The sequence below is a fragment of the Prunus mume genome, linkage group LG4, assembly GCF_029339155.1.
Source record: "Prunus mume cultivar Tortuosa linkage group LG4, ASM2933915v1, whole genome shotgun sequence".
NCBI classification, from domain to species: Eukaryota; Viridiplantae; Streptophyta; class Magnoliopsida; order Rosales; family Rosaceae; genus Prunus; species Prunus mume.
The window spans coordinates 17,981,589-17,997,482 of NC_142701.1; the positions used below are offsets into that span (position 1 = coordinate 17,981,589).

The 15,894-nt window shown below is 35.1% G+C and overlaps 3 protein-coding genes across 5 annotated transcripts; 2 read left to right on the forward strand and 1 right to left on the reverse strand.

The window, feature by feature from the left end:
• Positions 1 to 1,904: 1,904 nt before the first annotated feature.
• Positions 1,905 to 6,266, forward strand: LOC103329806 (Transducin/WD40 repeat-like superfamily protein). The gene is made up of 16 exons (XM_008232326.2): positions 1,905 to 2,107; positions 2,208 to 2,311; positions 2,394 to 2,502; positions 2,605 to 2,669; positions 3,120 to 3,158; positions 3,438 to 3,534; positions 3,654 to 3,750; positions 3,845 to 3,908; positions 3,976 to 4,052; positions 4,173 to 4,251; positions 4,501 to 4,580; positions 4,844 to 4,928; positions 5,025 to 5,093; positions 5,169 to 5,236; positions 5,319 to 5,862; positions 5,955 to 6,266. The coding sequence occupies exons 1-15, from the start codon at positions 2,041 to 2,043 to the stop codon at positions 5,752 to 5,754; spliced, it is 1,536 nt and encodes a 511-aa protein (XP_008230548.2). The 5' UTR covers positions 1,905 to 2,040; the 3' UTR covers positions 5,755 to 5,862; positions 5,955 to 6,266.
• A 162-nt stretch (positions 6,267 to 6,428) lies between these two features.
• MKK3 (mitogen-activated protein kinase kinase 3) lies at positions 6,429 to 9,564 on the reverse strand. Of its 2 annotated transcripts, none has more exons than XM_008232327.3 (9): positions 9,267 to 9,564; positions 8,920 to 9,168; positions 8,470 to 8,688; positions 8,230 to 8,367; positions 7,892 to 8,059; positions 7,560 to 7,673; positions 7,373 to 7,480; positions 7,032 to 7,123; positions 6,429 to 6,946 (listed from the first exon to the last, which is right to left on the reverse strand). In XM_008232327.3, the coding sequence occupies exons 1-9, from the start codon at positions 9,372 to 9,374 to the stop codon at positions 6,586 to 6,588; spliced, it is 1,557 nt and encodes a 518-aa protein (XP_008230549.2). In that variant the 5' UTR covers positions 9,375 to 9,564; the 3' UTR covers positions 6,429 to 6,585. The 2 variants fall into 2 exon arrangements, with proteins under 2 accessions (XP_008230549.2, XP_008230550.2); XM_008232328.3 differs by having other exon boundaries at positions 7,332 to 7,480; positions 9,267 to 9,562.
• A 3,598-nt stretch (positions 9,565 to 13,162) lies between these two features.
• LBD25 (LOB domain-containing protein 25) lies at positions 13,163 to 15,076 on the forward strand. Of its 2 annotated transcripts, none has more exons than XM_008232329.3 (2): positions 13,163 to 13,305; positions 14,264 to 15,076. In XM_008232329.3, exon 2 carries the CDS (start codon positions 14,284 to 14,286, stop codon positions 14,809 to 14,811), a length of 528 nt encoding a protein of 175 aa, XP_008230551.1. In that variant the 5' UTR covers positions 13,163 to 13,305; positions 14,264 to 14,283; the 3' UTR covers positions 14,812 to 15,076. The 2 variants fall into 2 exon arrangements, with proteins under 2 accessions (XP_008230551.1, XP_088906862.1); XM_089050736.1 differs by having other exon boundaries at positions 13,238 to 13,378.
• The last annotated feature ends 818 nt before the right edge of the window (positions 15,077 to 15,894 follow it).

Genomic DNA, 15,894 nt, shown 5'->3' on the forward strand with positions numbered 1-15,894 from the left:
ATATATTACATTATATAATATAGAATAAATATCAAAAAAATGGGGGCCAAGGCCACTCTTGGCCTAGGAGTAGCTCCGCCACTAAAACAATGCATAACACATTAAGGAAAAATTTAATTTTATGAATCCTAAACTCATTCTTGACATAGGGGTTTAACAAACTAACCTAATTTTTACATTATCGTTCCTCTAATTCAATGGTTGGAATGGAATATTGAGAATGTTTCCATCAAAAAACTTGAAGTTTACTTATTGGAGGTAGAATTTGTATGTATGGTTGTTATTATTTACACACTTATAACATTTTCATAAAAGCATACCATTAAATTGCAAGCCAAAAATATAAAGGTACAATTGTTAGAGTTGAAAAGTTTAACCTAAGTTAACCTAAGTTTAACCTAAGTGAAAATTTATGGTTTACAATTTCTCCACCTTAAAAGTTAGATAAATCGAATAATTCTCAATCTACAATTGACCCATGAATTACCACTACTACCACACAAAGTTAAAACTAGATAATATGTATCATAAAATCTACTTTTTGCGTTTGTAAACACTTTATTTTGTAAACTTTGGGTATCCATACAAATCTAAAATGTGAAGTAATTTGGACTTACTCGTGGTAACTTGGTAAGCCAACATTAGTAATTTAGTATTAGCATCCTAGCTTGTGTCAACACAATACCTATTTTCTTTGTCATCGTATAATATTGATATATTAAAAAGGAAAGAATTGTCCCGTTAAAAAAGAAGTCTCCACATACTTAGGGCCAGTTTGGCATTGTTGTGTTGTAAAAATAATTGTTGTGAGAGAAAGCAGTTTGACGTTTGATAAATTTTTTGTTAAGATTGTTGTTGGTACTAATTCTTGCATAATCAAAAAAATGATTCTCGCATAATCATTAAACTCAGCGCTTCTTCGAAATTTATTCATACATAATCAGAAAATGAAAGCACTTCATTAGTTGCTTTCCCTTATAGCTTTCTCCACAACAATTTTTAACAATAAGTGATTTTTTCATAGTTTATCAAACGGGATGTGCTTTCCAATTTTTTTTTAAATAACTTATTACCCTAAATAAGCAATGACAAACGAGCACTTAGACTAAAAAGCAAACAAAAAATGTATACATTATGTTTACTGATATATTGATGTATGCTTATAACCTCATTATGGTTAGTTAAGACCCATGTGATAATTCAAAAACATCCATTTTGAAGGTATTATAAGAACATCTCCAAAAGAGATTTCAAATGCAAAATGTTAATTTTGAAATTGATGGTTTATATGGCAATTTGACAATTTGAAAAATATGTAACTCCACAAAAAATGCAAAATATCATATTATTTTATTATATTTATAAAAAAAACAAATGGAGCTCATATGATGCATAAAGTTTTAAAAGAAAGTGAATGATAATGGGTTTATGACTAAAAAAATATTTGACATTCAAGCTTTTTCATATGTTATTTTTTACATATATCTTCCAGCCTTCAAATCTATGAAGAATTTGACTACTCGGTTGGAGCAATTTTAACTTTCAATTTTTGTCATTTTATGTCCATGTGACAATTTAACATATCAGTTGAAGATGCAAATTTACATAAGTTAACCAAATGTACTCTTTTTGGTAATAAAAAGAAAAAACTAAATGTAGTCTTTTTTTTGTTCCAAGATGTAATTAGCAGTAATTCTGCCAAAAAGTAGTAATTAGCACTAAACCCTAATCCTACCGAAAAGAAAAAGATTTTTTTTTTTAAAAACATAAAGGTTGGGGAAGGGAGATTAAAAAACAGGGCAAACATCGGAACCCTCTTCGCGCCATCTGGTGTCCGCCAAACTTTCAGGAATTAAACATCAAATTCAATTTCCCGCCAAACTTCACTCGCGCCATTGCCCGAAAAACAAATAAAGAAAATGAAAAAAAAAGAGAGAGAGAAGCCCTTATTCTTGATTTATTTTGTTTCCTCCCAGTTGCCAGTTCCCTCTTTGGCAGCTCTGTGCTCTGCTACGTTCAACGTTCGGCAAAAAAATTCCGATGGAGATCTCAAAGCCCCAATCGTTCTTCCAAGACATCAGATCCAGAGAGCTACATGGATTCAGAGGTTCGCTCTATAAATTTACAGTTCATAATCTCTTTTTTGCGGTCTGATATAATCAATCTGTTTGGGTATCTTATGATTATCATATGCTGTGTTTTTCCAGCTCCAAAGCGACCGTACATCAATGGCCTGGCATCAGATTTCTATGAAATTGGGGCCATTGCTGCTGAACACAACGGCCCTCCAATGGCGATTTCGTTTGGCAAGGTACACAATCTGCTGATGGAGCCTTTCCGATTCGTGAATCGCATTTTTCTTTATTTTTATTTTTATTTTTCTTTTTGTGCAGACGTGTAAAAACTCTGACATTGTCGCAATGTCAGACGAAGATGGGTACCTGAGCTTGTTCGATACACGTCGCAAGTTCTCTGCATCAGCATCTTTCCAAGAAAATGCAGGTTGGTTACTTGGAAATCAAATCAGTCACCACCATAGATCGTTGATTGCTATTGTTTTTGTTGTATTTTAAGTAAATAAATCTTTGGGTTATTGGTCTTCAGATAAAACTAAGGTGTGTGATTGGGTTGCACATCAAAATGCTGTGTTTGACGTCTGTTGGATTAAGGTATTAACGACATCTTTTCCCTCTCTTGTTTAATGTGGAATTATTAGTCCAGTATTCTTCAAGTGTAAAAATTTTCAATTCTGCTATACACAAAAGTTATTTGAGTGGTCAGATGGGGAAGGAAAAATTACTGTGGAGTAGAATTTATATGTATTCCCTATTACAAGCCGAACAGGGCACTTTCAATGCACAATTAAAAATTGGGAACTTATCTCACTGCTAATCTGGAACTAATCGAAAGAGCAACTGTTTTTAAAGTACTTTCGGTTTTGATCAAGTAAAAAGGGTTAAACGATGGGGTCCTGTGTTTATGCCATTGACATTGTTATGAAAGCATAGCAGATAAGTGGGAGAATCAAATTGAAGATTGTTGTATGTTTTTGCATCAAATTTAAATTTTTCATATTTTTTTAGTGCTAATGTGTTTTTGCAATACATGTGGTTTTGCAGGATGATACTCAAATTATGACAGCTTCTGGTGATCAAACTGTAAGTTATTAAGTTCTAGTCCTGCCTGGATACTGTCTAGGTTTTGTGATCATAGCAATGTTTTCATCTTCCTTAGAGGATTTTAGAAAATTGGATTGAATTTATTAGGAATAAGCTCTTACTACAATGTGCTATAACTTTTAAGTAACAGATAACTCTGTAAATAAAGCTATGAAATTTGGTATAAGGAAGGTTATATTTACATAATTGTCCTTCATATCACAGCTAGTTCAGTTCCTTATTCATTGTGTTTTCCTTGGCCTTTTTCTCTTCCTCCAGATCAAGGTATGGGATGTTCAGGAAAAGAAATGTACTGCAATACTGATGGGGCACACAGGAAGTGTGAAATCTCTCTGTCCTCATCCAACTAATCCTGGTAGGTTTAGATTTTCATCTGTTGTGGGTTTTTGTACTCATTTTCTCTTATGCTATATTTGTGAAATAACTAATGAGAAATACAACTAATTTAAACCACTGATTCTTCTTATCTGACAGAGATTATTGTCTCTGGTTCGAGAGATGGCTCCTTTGCTCTTTGGGATATGAGATGTAATTCAAGCTCCAAAAATATTCACGGGGAGATTGCAATATGGTAGATTATTTAATGTAAAGCTATTTTCATTTTCAAGAATCGGGATAAGTTTGTTTTCTGTTTTCCAAAATAAATTTATAATATTTTCATGCAGCTCAACTGCTGTGGTTAAAGGGGCTCATCTTTTTCCACGGGCAAAGCGTGTAAGGCGCGGAAAGGTTTGTTTCTGATAATAGGTCTTATTAAATTTGTTACGTACTCTTTACTCAGATTTAGCTTTTTCAGGCTGCTTCCATGAGCATCACATCAGTTCTTTATCTTAAAGACGAGGTTTCCATTGCTACTGCTGGAGCTGTGGACAGGTATATATGGAACAGTGGCAGTGAAATGGCCGAATTGAATCCTAAATTTCTTACTCAGGCGTTATGTCATACCAAGTGATATGAGGTTATTGTTTGATTTGATCTTATGCTTCATTTCAGCATTGTCAAGTTTTGGGATACTAGAAGTTTGAAAAATGTCGTCACACAGACATCCCCTCACCTAGAGTCTACTGAGAAGGTTAGTCTGGAAGTCTATGATATGGTGCTAATTTGTCACAGGTTAAGCGTCGCATCTACATTAACCCATGAAGATTATATTGAGCTATAAAGATGACCTGAGCCTTGATGTCCACCTTGATGATATGGGGTGGACAGCAATAGCTGGAGATCTAGTCATATTGGGTGTGCATGCATGTTTTTTTTTTCCCTTTGTGGTAAAGTAGCATATTGATGATGTCTTGACAGCTAGCAATCCTCTTCATTTCAGGAAAGAAGATTACATGGTATAACTAGCTTATCCCAAGATTTAAACGGAGTGTTTATTTCAGCCTCATGTATGGACAACAGGTATTGTTTACTCTGATTTGCATATTTTCTGTTGTAAACTGAATTGGCTACTCGAAGGAACATTACCTGGAAATTGCAGCCTTGGATTTCAGCAGATAACCCTGTACCATGCAACCTTCAGATTAGTAGTTCCTAGCTTAATAACCCAGTATTGTTGTGGAGTCTTAGACAGTTACCATGCACTAAATATATGATACACTAATACTGTAAAGACTATCAAACATTCAACTGATCACACTTTATTTTTCCTATGTTTTCTTCAGAATATATTTGTATAATGTACTTCAGCTACAAAAGGGTCCTGTGCAATCTTTCAGTGGATGTAAGATTGAATCTTTTTTTGTAAAGGTAAGCTTTGCTGTTTAAAAGTGCACTAACTCAGTTTGTCATCCCAACTGATTTCCTTCCGATTTACAAATCTTGGTTTCAATTATGTAATTGCAGTCAGTTCTTAGCCCTGATGCTGCTCACATGCTCAGTGGTTCCAGCGATGGAAATGCCTATATTTGGCAGGTAAGATTTGTTCTTTCGGGAGCTATTGATATCGGTCTTGATTAGATACTGACCTTGTTGGCAATCTCAACCCAGGTAAACAAGCCTCAAGAAGATCCTGTAATATTGAAAAGCCATGACGGAGAAGTTACAGCAGTGGATTGGTAATTTTTTTTCTTCTAACCTAATGCTGCCGATTTTAAATATTTCATGACAAATGATTAAACAGTTTCCAAATTTTAATAGGTCCCATTTTGAGGTTGGGAAGATGGCAACTTCTTCGGATGATTTTACAGTTCGCATTTGGAACTCTCAGAATAGTTACGGCCCAAGCACAAACTCACCATCTGTCATCCGGAGGAGAGTCATGGCAATCCCAGGTGCAGAATGTAGAAAGCTTCTAATGAATGAATCAATTCATACGTCAAAGGACTCTGGAAATTTGTGTCCGTCAGACGATGGATTGGATGAATCTAGTTCAAGAAAACCAATTAAAATGCCGAAAATCAGTACTCCCCAATTTCAGAAGAAACAATCTATGGCAGATTCTGACTTTATTGAAACCTTTGAAAAGACCCCAGATGCTGCGTTGAAGAGCCCTTCTTCTGTTCTGAACCCTCCTTCCTCTCTAAAAAGGAAAACAATCCGAGATTACTTTGGAGTACCGACTTTAAACTTGTAGCCTGTCTTTTTCTTTTTGTTGGGTTTACTGTACAAAGTGCCGATAGTGCCTCTGAGCCTACCGTTTCAGAAGTGGATGCATTCAACCCCCTTTTCAGAATGTTTCATAGTAAGTATTCTCAAATTTTTCTCATACCCTTTGTTTCCTTGACATGGCATTCTTAGTTGCAGGGTTGATTTTGTTTGTTTGATTTGATGCAGGTTTATATTTGGAATGTAAAGCCGCATGCAAAAGGATTTTACGCGATGGAAATATAACATCTAATTTTTGTCCACCCCGCCTAAGAAAAAGAAGGGAATATATTACATTGCTTTATTGATGTTATGTGACATGTGTTATCTGTTTTGTGTACATACCAAGCAATTTGGTCCTATGTGGGAATTTTTTATTTTTTGGGTCAAAATGCGGGAATTTTTTCATGTGAGGTAAGAAAGACTGCCCAGAAACTATTGAATTAAAATGGCTGAGGGCCATTATTTAAAAAGATCTGTTTGAGAGTGATTTACTGGAAGGTACATGCAATTGGGGCCTAGGGCTTGTGATTTGGTTTGTTCGGTACGGTGTGGCTATCACACTACTCATGTAGAACGTAAACTCATGAGCAAATAGTATGATTCCAAATCCATCGGGAAAGATTTATAATTTTAAAAAAATGGTTCTCTTCTTGGCGTGCATTTGAAAACTATAAATTTTATGGACATTTGATTACAAAGATGGTAATGATGCATCGCAAATTTGCCCATGAAAACTTTTGGCTGTACATTTGTTTTACGTTTGACATCACATACTAATACATTCTTATTCCGGCAGTGAAATAGGATTCTCCACTTTTTACTGCATAATGTAAAGTTCTTGTTTAGATATGGAGTAGCACCCTATTATATTGCTTGGCTCCATGATGAACTGCTCCTGGAATGTACCCATTCGCTTACTCGAAATATCAATGGAAAGATCTTTAATGCTTGGCAAGCCCTCTACCTGTACACCGTCTCCACATATAAGGAACTGATTCCCGACAATGAATGATCCGGATACCCTAATTGCTACACCATCCTGACCATGAGCACGGCACTGAAGCTTTTCCACAACATGCACAAGTCTTTCAGGAGGCCAGTCACCAGCTAATGTTCTTCGTATACTTGACAGACTTGCAAAGATATCATTTGGGCCAACTAGTTGCTTTCCTGAGAAACTAAAAAGCATAAAAGTTTATATTAGAAACATGAAGCTGCTGGTTGGCGTTGACCGGGAAGGGCTGGTGTTTTAAATTTCTGTACCTGAAAACTGAATCTTCACTGTATAAGGTCCTTGTATGTTGCCAGAGCTCATCAGGTCCATCAAAAAGTAGGTAATAATGTATTGTAAGCATCTGGTCAGAAAAAAAATAAGTGAGATCAAAATCAGTAGATCACAAGCATGATGTAAGTTCCAAGCCATTATAAATAAATCGTACACTGTGGACTCTGCATATAAATTGAATACCGTGAACTTTATATTAGTAACTGAGACCAAAGTATATTGGACAAACTGTTGATATTATATTCAGACTTGACAATTTATGTGGTTTGTTAGCACACCTTTTGACGGTAAGAAGATAATGCAAGTGTTTAGTACTCACATCTGCCAAGTCCTTCATCCTTTGTGTTGGATCAAATACGCTTCGGACAAACACTGCTAAGTCCACTTGGGAATCCTCATACTTTGTAATGAAGGGGTGTGAAAGTAGCTGCACTAGAAGAATACTAGTTAAACAATGTTGATGTCAAACTATTATGTTCCAGATTGTATACAGCGGCTTTAATCACCTGCTCTGCTGTTGGCCTAGCATCTGCATCCTTTTGCAAACAGGCTTCAATAAACGAGCAAAACTCTGGTGAAAATTTGTGTTTTGGAGGCGTAGGTGATGGATCATCCAAGATCTACCATAAAACCTAAAATGTTTAGTTGCAAAACAAAGGCTGGCAATGGCATGTAGGCACTGGAAAGCATATGAATGCAGTAATTATGTATGTCCAACAGTTCGAGTATCTTTTTTTTCAGAACCTCTCCTCAGTTGCGCTTGAGAACATATCCTACAAACCTTAGAAGAATAAAATGCAAGGCAACATCAATTAAGGGACAGGTATAGGCATGTTACCTGCAACATAAGATTGACAGGTCCTTCATTAGCTGTATATGGGAATTCTCCGGTACCACACTCAAAGAGAGCAAGACCAAGGCTCCAAATATCAGCTGGATAAGAATAATTCTCATTTCGAATTCTCTCAGGCGACATGTATGTAACTGTCCCAACAAATGTCGCACACTGGTAATCGCATTGTGAGACTTGTTAAAACCAAAATACCAAACTTAACTCTATGCCCCAAATGTAACACAGAAGTACACCACCACTAGTGCAAATGAATGAACTAAAGAAAGTAGTGATTGATCATGATAATAAAACAAAAGCACAAAGATGCAGCGAGTATCACCAACCATTGCCATTGAATTCTCTAAGCCAGCACTTATACCAAAATCTGTTATTTTTGGCTCGCCCTTGAGATTTACAAGCAAATTGGCAGGCTTTATGTCTCGGTGGACTAGATGCCTAACTCCATGCAAGTAGCTCAGCCCCTTCCATAGTGAAAACATTAAGAAAAAAAAGAAGCTTAAATAACATCACTATAAGCCATATTCTGATCAAATCAAGCTGAAACTGAGTGTGGATATGCTCACATGCAGAAGCTTTTGAAACATAGAAGAAAGTAGAGGTTCTGGTATTCTTTTCCGCAATCTTAAGATATCCGCCAATGATCCTCCATCCATATACTCCAAAGCAATGCTTATTTGACCAGAATCCGGCGTATAAAATGCACCATGAAATTCTACAAGACCTTGGTAGCAAGGTGCTTCACATAGCGTCCGTATCTCAGTAAGCAGCTGTTGCCTTTTCTCCTATTATGTAATTAATATAAAGTCTGCTTCAATTTTCACACTCAAAATTCGCTAGTCTTTTTTTGCCCCATTTGCATTTGGGTCAATAGAAACTAGCATAAAGGTACCAAATTTTGAATTTAGGGACTGGTCACCACTCACCCACATGCAGATAGATGCAGGGAAAATCAAACTACCCATTTTTACTTGTGAAGAACCAAACATAATGATAATTTATCTGAAAAAGTATACCTTTTCGAAAATATTGATCTTCTTGAGCGCTAAAATCCGATGAGTGGGAATGTGGATAGCTCTCTGTACAACGCTGCTGGCGCCACTGCCAATTGCCCCAAATATCCTCATCTCATGCGAACCACACCGGTACGTCTTTTCGCTGCTGTCGTCCACCGCCAAGGTCGTGCATTTCTGCAATCCGAGCTCATTGATGTTGTACACACCGTACGATCTGCTCAGCAAGTTGACCGTTCCACTGTCCGATAGCTTCAGCGAAACCAAGAATCAATTCCATTTCCAGGAGAGAAATTCAAACATTCAAAATCCAATTACGCAGATTGCGGCAAAAGCAAAAAGAAACTTACCGTGTAAGAATCGCAAGGGTCCAAGTCCAAGGTTGAGCCCGTGGAGAAGCCCTTTTCGGCATCGAACAAAGGCGTGAGCTTTTTTCTTAATTCCTCTAAGCCAGCCATTTGGGGATGCTTAATTGCTCAAAGTTTGCTTCAATATTTTTTTTATTTTTTTATTTTAGCTCAGGTTGTTGTTCATCTTCTTGCTTCAAATCTGAGGCAACCTTCCACTTGAGTTTGACGCTGTTAGGTTCCTGCAGTGCTCACAGTTACCAATTAAAAAATGTAGTCATTTTAATTTTTTGTTCCAAAAATAAATAAATTTATTTACTCTTTCAAAAGAAAAAAAAAAATCATTTATGAACACTAGTCTCTCTGCATGCACTTCCACGTCTGAGAGGTTTTTTAATTTTTTAAATTTATTTTAGAATTAAAAAATATAATGAATAATTGAGTTCATAAAAATATGATTTATTATTTTATTTTTCTTTTAATTTTAATTTTTTAAAATATGAAAAAATTTGAGTTTATCATATTATCCATCATTTAATTAATAATTTTAATTCTTAATATTTGCATTAACTAATAATTTTTTATGGTATTTTGAATGTTTTATAATTTTCTGCCTTTTACTTTATATATATAGATATATATACAATACAAAATCAATAATGAATTTTAAGATGGCTCTACTTTATTCTAACAACTTTGGAAGAAAAATAATAAAGATATCTGTTTTAAATCATTCTTCCTCATTTAATTATCTTTCCATAATAAAAGAACATTGAGGAATTGTAAACTGCAGTTAGCCATGGTTGGCCAACGAATGTCCTTTTTCAGACTTGTACGTCTGAATATTTATTAGATATCACGAGAATATTACAATCGAGTATCACAATTATCTTCACTTTGTTTAAAAATAACAAAAAATTAAATAAATAAAAAACCTTCCTCATCTTAACTATAAAATTCAAGCTGCATATGGGAGAAAATATATTTTTCTGCAACAAGCAAGCAGCCAAGAGTAGTCTATGTATACATTATATAGCAGAGCCACTTGTTAAACATTTACATGCATCTGCAACTCACAACAACAACAAAAATTTGGGCAAGAGAAAATTTCGCCGGAAGGTTTGATCCTGAGGATAGATTGCCAGGAAATGTCTATCCCGACCAAACCATCGTCGGGAAATGTTTATTCTAACGAAAGAATTCACCTCAAAAGGTCTATACCGACGAAATTCTCTTGGAAATGTCTAATAATAAAACTAAGCCTAGAGTTTGTCGTTGTTCATAATTCTTCTTATATGCACTAGATGCGTGGGTCACCTAAAAGGACATAATTAAAACATAAGCCTAACTTGAATTAAGTTCATAATTAAACTTGAAAATTGAATTACGTGTAAAGAACTTTATACACGGATCATCATGAAAGTGGAGTATGCAGAAGTTGAAGGGAAGAAGCAGAATTATCAAATTAGATATGTTCAAAATGCATTATATTCTAGTACGAGCGTGCATGTGAACAAGTCTGAAGATAAAGGGCATGTCCTCCATCAACCAAATAATTGACTCTCTAATCATTAGGACTACAATCGTTGAAGTACCTAAACCTAATCTATGATCATCATGTTCCAAAAGATAATCTAGTATTTTTAATTCCTCTTTTATTTCGCAATATCCAACCAACCCACAACGCGTAAAGAGAATTATATATATTCTCTCAGGCATGCCGCAAAGAAAGCTCCTCTTGGTGGATGGAATCAATGGGGACATTATGGTTTATGGGTTGATTATAAGCCACCAGGGCCATGTATGTAGCTCGACATCCACTAGCTTGAGATAGTTTTAGTACGGCATAAAATAGTAATAAAATAAGAAAAAGGGTGGGTGGTCATTGGCTAATTTATATATTATTACTTTCTTTAACCAGCAATTATTATCGGACAATATTTTTCTCATAACTTTAACTCAATGTGTATTCTCTCAATCTTTCTTAATATTTGACACGTGTTTATAGGCATAATCATAGTTAATTTTTTACTTTGTATTTATAGAATCATGGTTATGCATATGCACACGTTTCAAAAATTGAGAATAATGATGAGAATACACCATGAGTGAAAATGATGATGAGCAAAAATACTCTCATTATTGTCGATGGATGCATTGCAAAATTAATTTGGCACACCAAGCTTTCCTTCAAAGGCGACAAGAGATTAATAATGCAAATGCAATATATACAAATATGGCATATGATTGACACACTTTTTAAATTCATTTATCTTAATAAAGAAAAGAATCTAAAGAGAAGGGTTATCATGATCAGTTCATGATTACTAGTATTTATTAGGTACTAATAATTATATAACTTATTATGGGAGTTTTGATTATATATCAAAAAATCGACATGTTTTTCTTGTAATTATAATTAAGAGAATAACTATATATATATATATATATTCTGTGTTGATCAACAAAAGGGAAAGCAATGAATATGTACATACAATGCATAGCGGGTATTATTTTTCTTAACTAGTTTTTGGTGAGTGGTGACTCTCTACTGTTGGAGGGCCCACCAACCAAACTTGCAAGGGAGAGAGAGTAGGGGCCAAACATCTCATTGATTCTTCAATATATAAGTAGGGTTATCTTATTCACCTTTTAGGCCTTTCGGCAAGATATCAAAGTTAGATTATAGCTAGCTAGCTAGCTAGGGCACTTTTTAGTATAGTTGCAAGAATGCCATGCCACTTTAATGTTGGTTATGAACGAACTTGGATCTTACCTATATTCGTTTTATGAATATAATGGCATTTTAAGTGAAATTATTAAAAATACGATAGCGGAAGATAAATTGATCAATTTTGTATAGTTACACGCATTACTCGATACAATGTCTTAGATTTGGATTATACCTAGAGTCAAATGTATATGCATCATTGCTTGCTGCCATACGCATCCATCAACGTTATGGCCTTTGTCAACTAGCGAGCAGGAAATTAAAACTGAGAGTACGTTTCTAATTCAAATGAGATGACAGACCCGACAACATTTAATTTTTTTGTTTTGATCCTTATTGTTTCAGGCCATTGTCAGCACATATTGAAAAACTTACGCATATGCATGACTGAATTCAATAATACAAGTAAACAGTACTAGTAACAGTACTAAGTGCTTTTACATATCGATAGCTATTTCCTGTCGCATTTACTTTTACACGAATTTTTGAACCCCTTAAGCACTGAAGCATTCGATGATGACCTACAGTACAGCACAGCACAGAGACAATCAATCGTCTCATTCTATGCAATATTCCATTAGATTAGGGGAAGATAAACATATACTAGTAAACATCTGTCTCTGAATTATGTTTAAATATATACTAATTTTGGTGCATGAACATCAATATAGTGATCTAATTAAAGTACTTTCTGATGATCTTCAACAAGAAAGCACACTAGCGATGTATGAAATGCGCATTTCCGGTTTCGATAACAAACTTAAACTCTAACATACATTATTAATCAAGGGTTCCATATAATCATTTTGTAATTAAAAATGTTTAATATTATTAGATCGGTTTAGTATAAAGGAGAAAACATGGTATTAGCTTAGACATTTGCAGCATTTGATAGGACATGGGAACAAGCTAAGCAGTGATTAATCTGGCAATTGTTGCTGAATAGTGATTGATATTATTATAAAGGCAGAGTCATACTCATCCTTTTTTTTCCTTGGTAGCCCATATGATTTATTACGCTTGTCTTTTTGCTTTCCATTTCTTCTCCCCCCCCACTGAAAATGCTCTTTGCCTCCTTCTCACTTCTCACTTCTCACTCATCATCAATTCCTTTATAAACTTTTTTGTCACTGTGGTTGCAGTGAAGCTCTCTCTCTCCCTTTTTCCTGTCCCTGCAAGAACTATATATAGCTAGCTAGGGTTTAGATCTTCTTTGAACTTTCACATCTCCAGCAGTAAAAGCCCTGCAACTTCATGGTACAATCACAGAAGAGATCTTGAAAGAGTTTTTTTCACACAACGGAGAAAAAGGTAATTGATTAAATATTAATCTATTCTTTTTGCATCTGATGATCAGAAAACCGAAATCAGAGAGAGAAGCAGGGTAAGTAAGCAGACCTCTTTGTTATTTCTATAATTGATTGTATTTGAATGCCTAATTTTTGTGGTGGGAAGCCGTTGCGCTTGACTTTAATTAGGTTGAAGGGTTTGATCCAGGACATTGGGTTGTGGAATTAGAAAATGAACTGCACCCCACAGTAATAAAATGGATATATATATATAATTGCATCGATCAGCAGGCTCTGCACTTGATTCATATACATATAAGAAAGGAGTTAACTATTTGCAGTAAGTCCAGGTTCAGATTAATTTGTGTGTGTGTGTGTGTGAGAGAGAGGGAGAGAGAGAGAGAGCAAAGAAATTAGGGAGGAAGTACTGTTACTTTTTTTTTCTTTTTCTTTTTTGGGAACAAATTCAAGAGACTATATATAAAACCAGGAAATTCTAGGTACTTTGATTTTCTTGCCTTCTCTTCCGTTTTCCCTCATTTGGAATTTTTGAAATCTAAAACTTATATTTATAGGATCTTTGGATGGATATAAATTCAAAACCTGCAGTAGCGTTCAAATTCAAGAAAGACTGCTGATTGTCTGGCAAAAAAGTAAAGAAATTTGAAATTTAACAAGAAAGCATGCAACTAGCAACTCTATGTCGGCTACCCTAATTAGAAGTACTAGCTATACCTCCAAAAGTGAATACGAAAGCCCTTTTCTTAGTTAACCAGCTAATTCAGCATTATGATCATTGATCTCAGTTTAATCAGGAACTTCATCAATCTTATTTTGATCTTTTTTCTTATTCAAAAGAAGACATTAAAGACATTAAATTATGTCAAGAGAATATGTAATTTATGGCTTTGGTGAGGGCTCACTGGTATTTAACTTTCAATTTGAATATTGGAATTAATTTTCTTAATAATTTTCTGCAGCACAACTGGTCCACTGGAGGATGGCTTCATCTAGTTCTAGTTATACGAATTCTCCTTGCGCCGCGTGCAAATTCTTGAGGAGAAAATGCATGCCGGATTGCATATTTGCTCCCTATTTCCCACCTGAGGAACCACAAAAGTTTGCAAATGTCCACAAGATATTTGGTGCCAGCAATGTAAGCAAGCTTCTGAATGAGGTGCTCCCCCATCAGAGAGAGGATGCAGTCAACTCTTTGGCCTACGAAGCGGAGGCCCGGATGAAGGATCCGGTGTACGGATGCGTAGGAGCCATCTCAGTCCTCCAAAGGCAAGTCATTCGCCTCCAGAAGGAGCTGGACGCCACAAATGCTGATCTCATCCGCTATGCAGCAAGCAGCTGCAACAATCTTGAAATTCCAATTGCATCCCAGTCCGGGAGGACTAGGACTAATAGTAATACGGGTCATGGAGGAGGGTCTCTTGGTCAAAATCCTGGGTTGTATTTTTCTTCTCCATGGAATAGATCAGACTCTTACGGAGGAGATAGAAACGAGAGAGGAGGAGGATGAGGATGAGGAGAAGGAAATATGTAGAGTTAGTCTCATATGACATGAGATGTTATGTGCCAATAGATGTCCATTATTAATAAAAAATAGTTATTATTATTGGGTGACCCGGTTTTTAGGGTTACATATATATTAGGGTTTCTCCGGGTGTATCTATACTGGATTTAGAATGGTGTAATAAGTATGTGGATCAGTCTATGAAGTCTCCTGTGATATATAACATTGAAAGCATTAATTTCAGATATCTTATTGCTTGTCTGATTTATAACATCATGTGTACTGCTTGCCCCAAATGAAGCTCTGGTTAATTAGAGGTGATTTGTTTGGTTGATTAATAATCTCAGTCCATGTCCTTTTTAGATAGCTAGTATTTCGTTTGTTTCAGAGTGAACATCTCTCTCCATGGCCTGGTTATTAACTAGCTATATAAGCTGCATGTTATATATATGCGATATCTGAAATTAAACTCAGTTAAGGGATTTCTCAAATAAGTTTATTTGAGGAACATTTTTGTAGAGCCCATTTGTATTGTATTTCACTAATCCAAACCGTCTATTTTGTAGATACTCATTCAAAGATGATCTCTACAAAAAATTAAAAATAAAAAATAAAAATAAAAAATAAAAATAAATTTACTTGAATCTGATATCATTTGACCACTCAATTGAATTATTGAAATTTTAGTACTTTCTTGAAGTAATGTGTTCATTGATTTTGTAGGACATAATTGGATATCGAAACGGTTTCCGATTTGTTTAATTTTTTACAAGGATGATCTATGAATGTAGACACTAAAAATATATGGTTTGGATCGTTAAAAAAAAAAAAAAAATCATAGGAGACCCTAAAAAGTGCCCCTCAATAGAAAGAGACTATATATATATATATATATATATACAGAAATTTTTTATGCGGATATCCGGACTTTACTATCATGCGGACGCCATATACTTTATACTATCCCTCTCTATTTTCATATACCTGTTTATAATAGCATCCGCACGATAATAAAGTGCGGATATCCGGATAAGAATAACTATATATATGAGAACAATACAGTGAAAGGGAGAATTGATAAAAAGAACA

What these genes read in the sequence shown, in the direction of transcription:
- LOC103329806 (XM_008232326.2), top strand. Translation starts at nt 2,041, where the DNA reads ATGGAGATCTCAAAGCCCCAATCGTTCTTCCAAGACATCAGATCCAGA. An exon ending in TCCTCATCCAACTAATCCTG is followed by an intron (nt 3,535 to 3,653) that starts GTAGGTTTAGAT and finishes CTTATCTGACAG; the next exon opens with AGATTATTGTCTCTGGTTCG. An exon ending in CACGGGGAGATTGCAATATG is followed by an intron (nt 3,751 to 3,844) that starts GTAGATTATTTA and finishes ATTTTCATGCAG; the next exon opens with CTCAACTGCTGTGGTTAAAG.
- LBD25 (XM_008232329.3), top strand. Translation starts at nt 14,284, where the DNA reads ATGGCTTCATCTAGTTCTAGTTATACGAATTCTCCTTGCGCCGCGTGC.
- MKK3 (XM_008232327.3), bottom strand. Translation starts at nt 9,374, where the DNA reads ATGGCTGGCTTAGAGGAATTAAGAAAAAAGCTCACGCCTTTGTTCGAT. An exon ending in ACCCTTGCGATTCTTACACG is followed by an intron (nt 9,169 to 9,266) that starts GTAAGTTTCTTT and finishes GTTTCGCTGAAG; the next exon opens with CTATCGGACAGTGGAACGGT. An exon ending in TAGAGAATTCAATGGCAATG is followed by an intron (nt 8,060 to 8,229) that starts GTTGGTGATACT and finishes TGCGATTACCAG; the next exon opens with TGTGCGACATTTGTTGGGAC.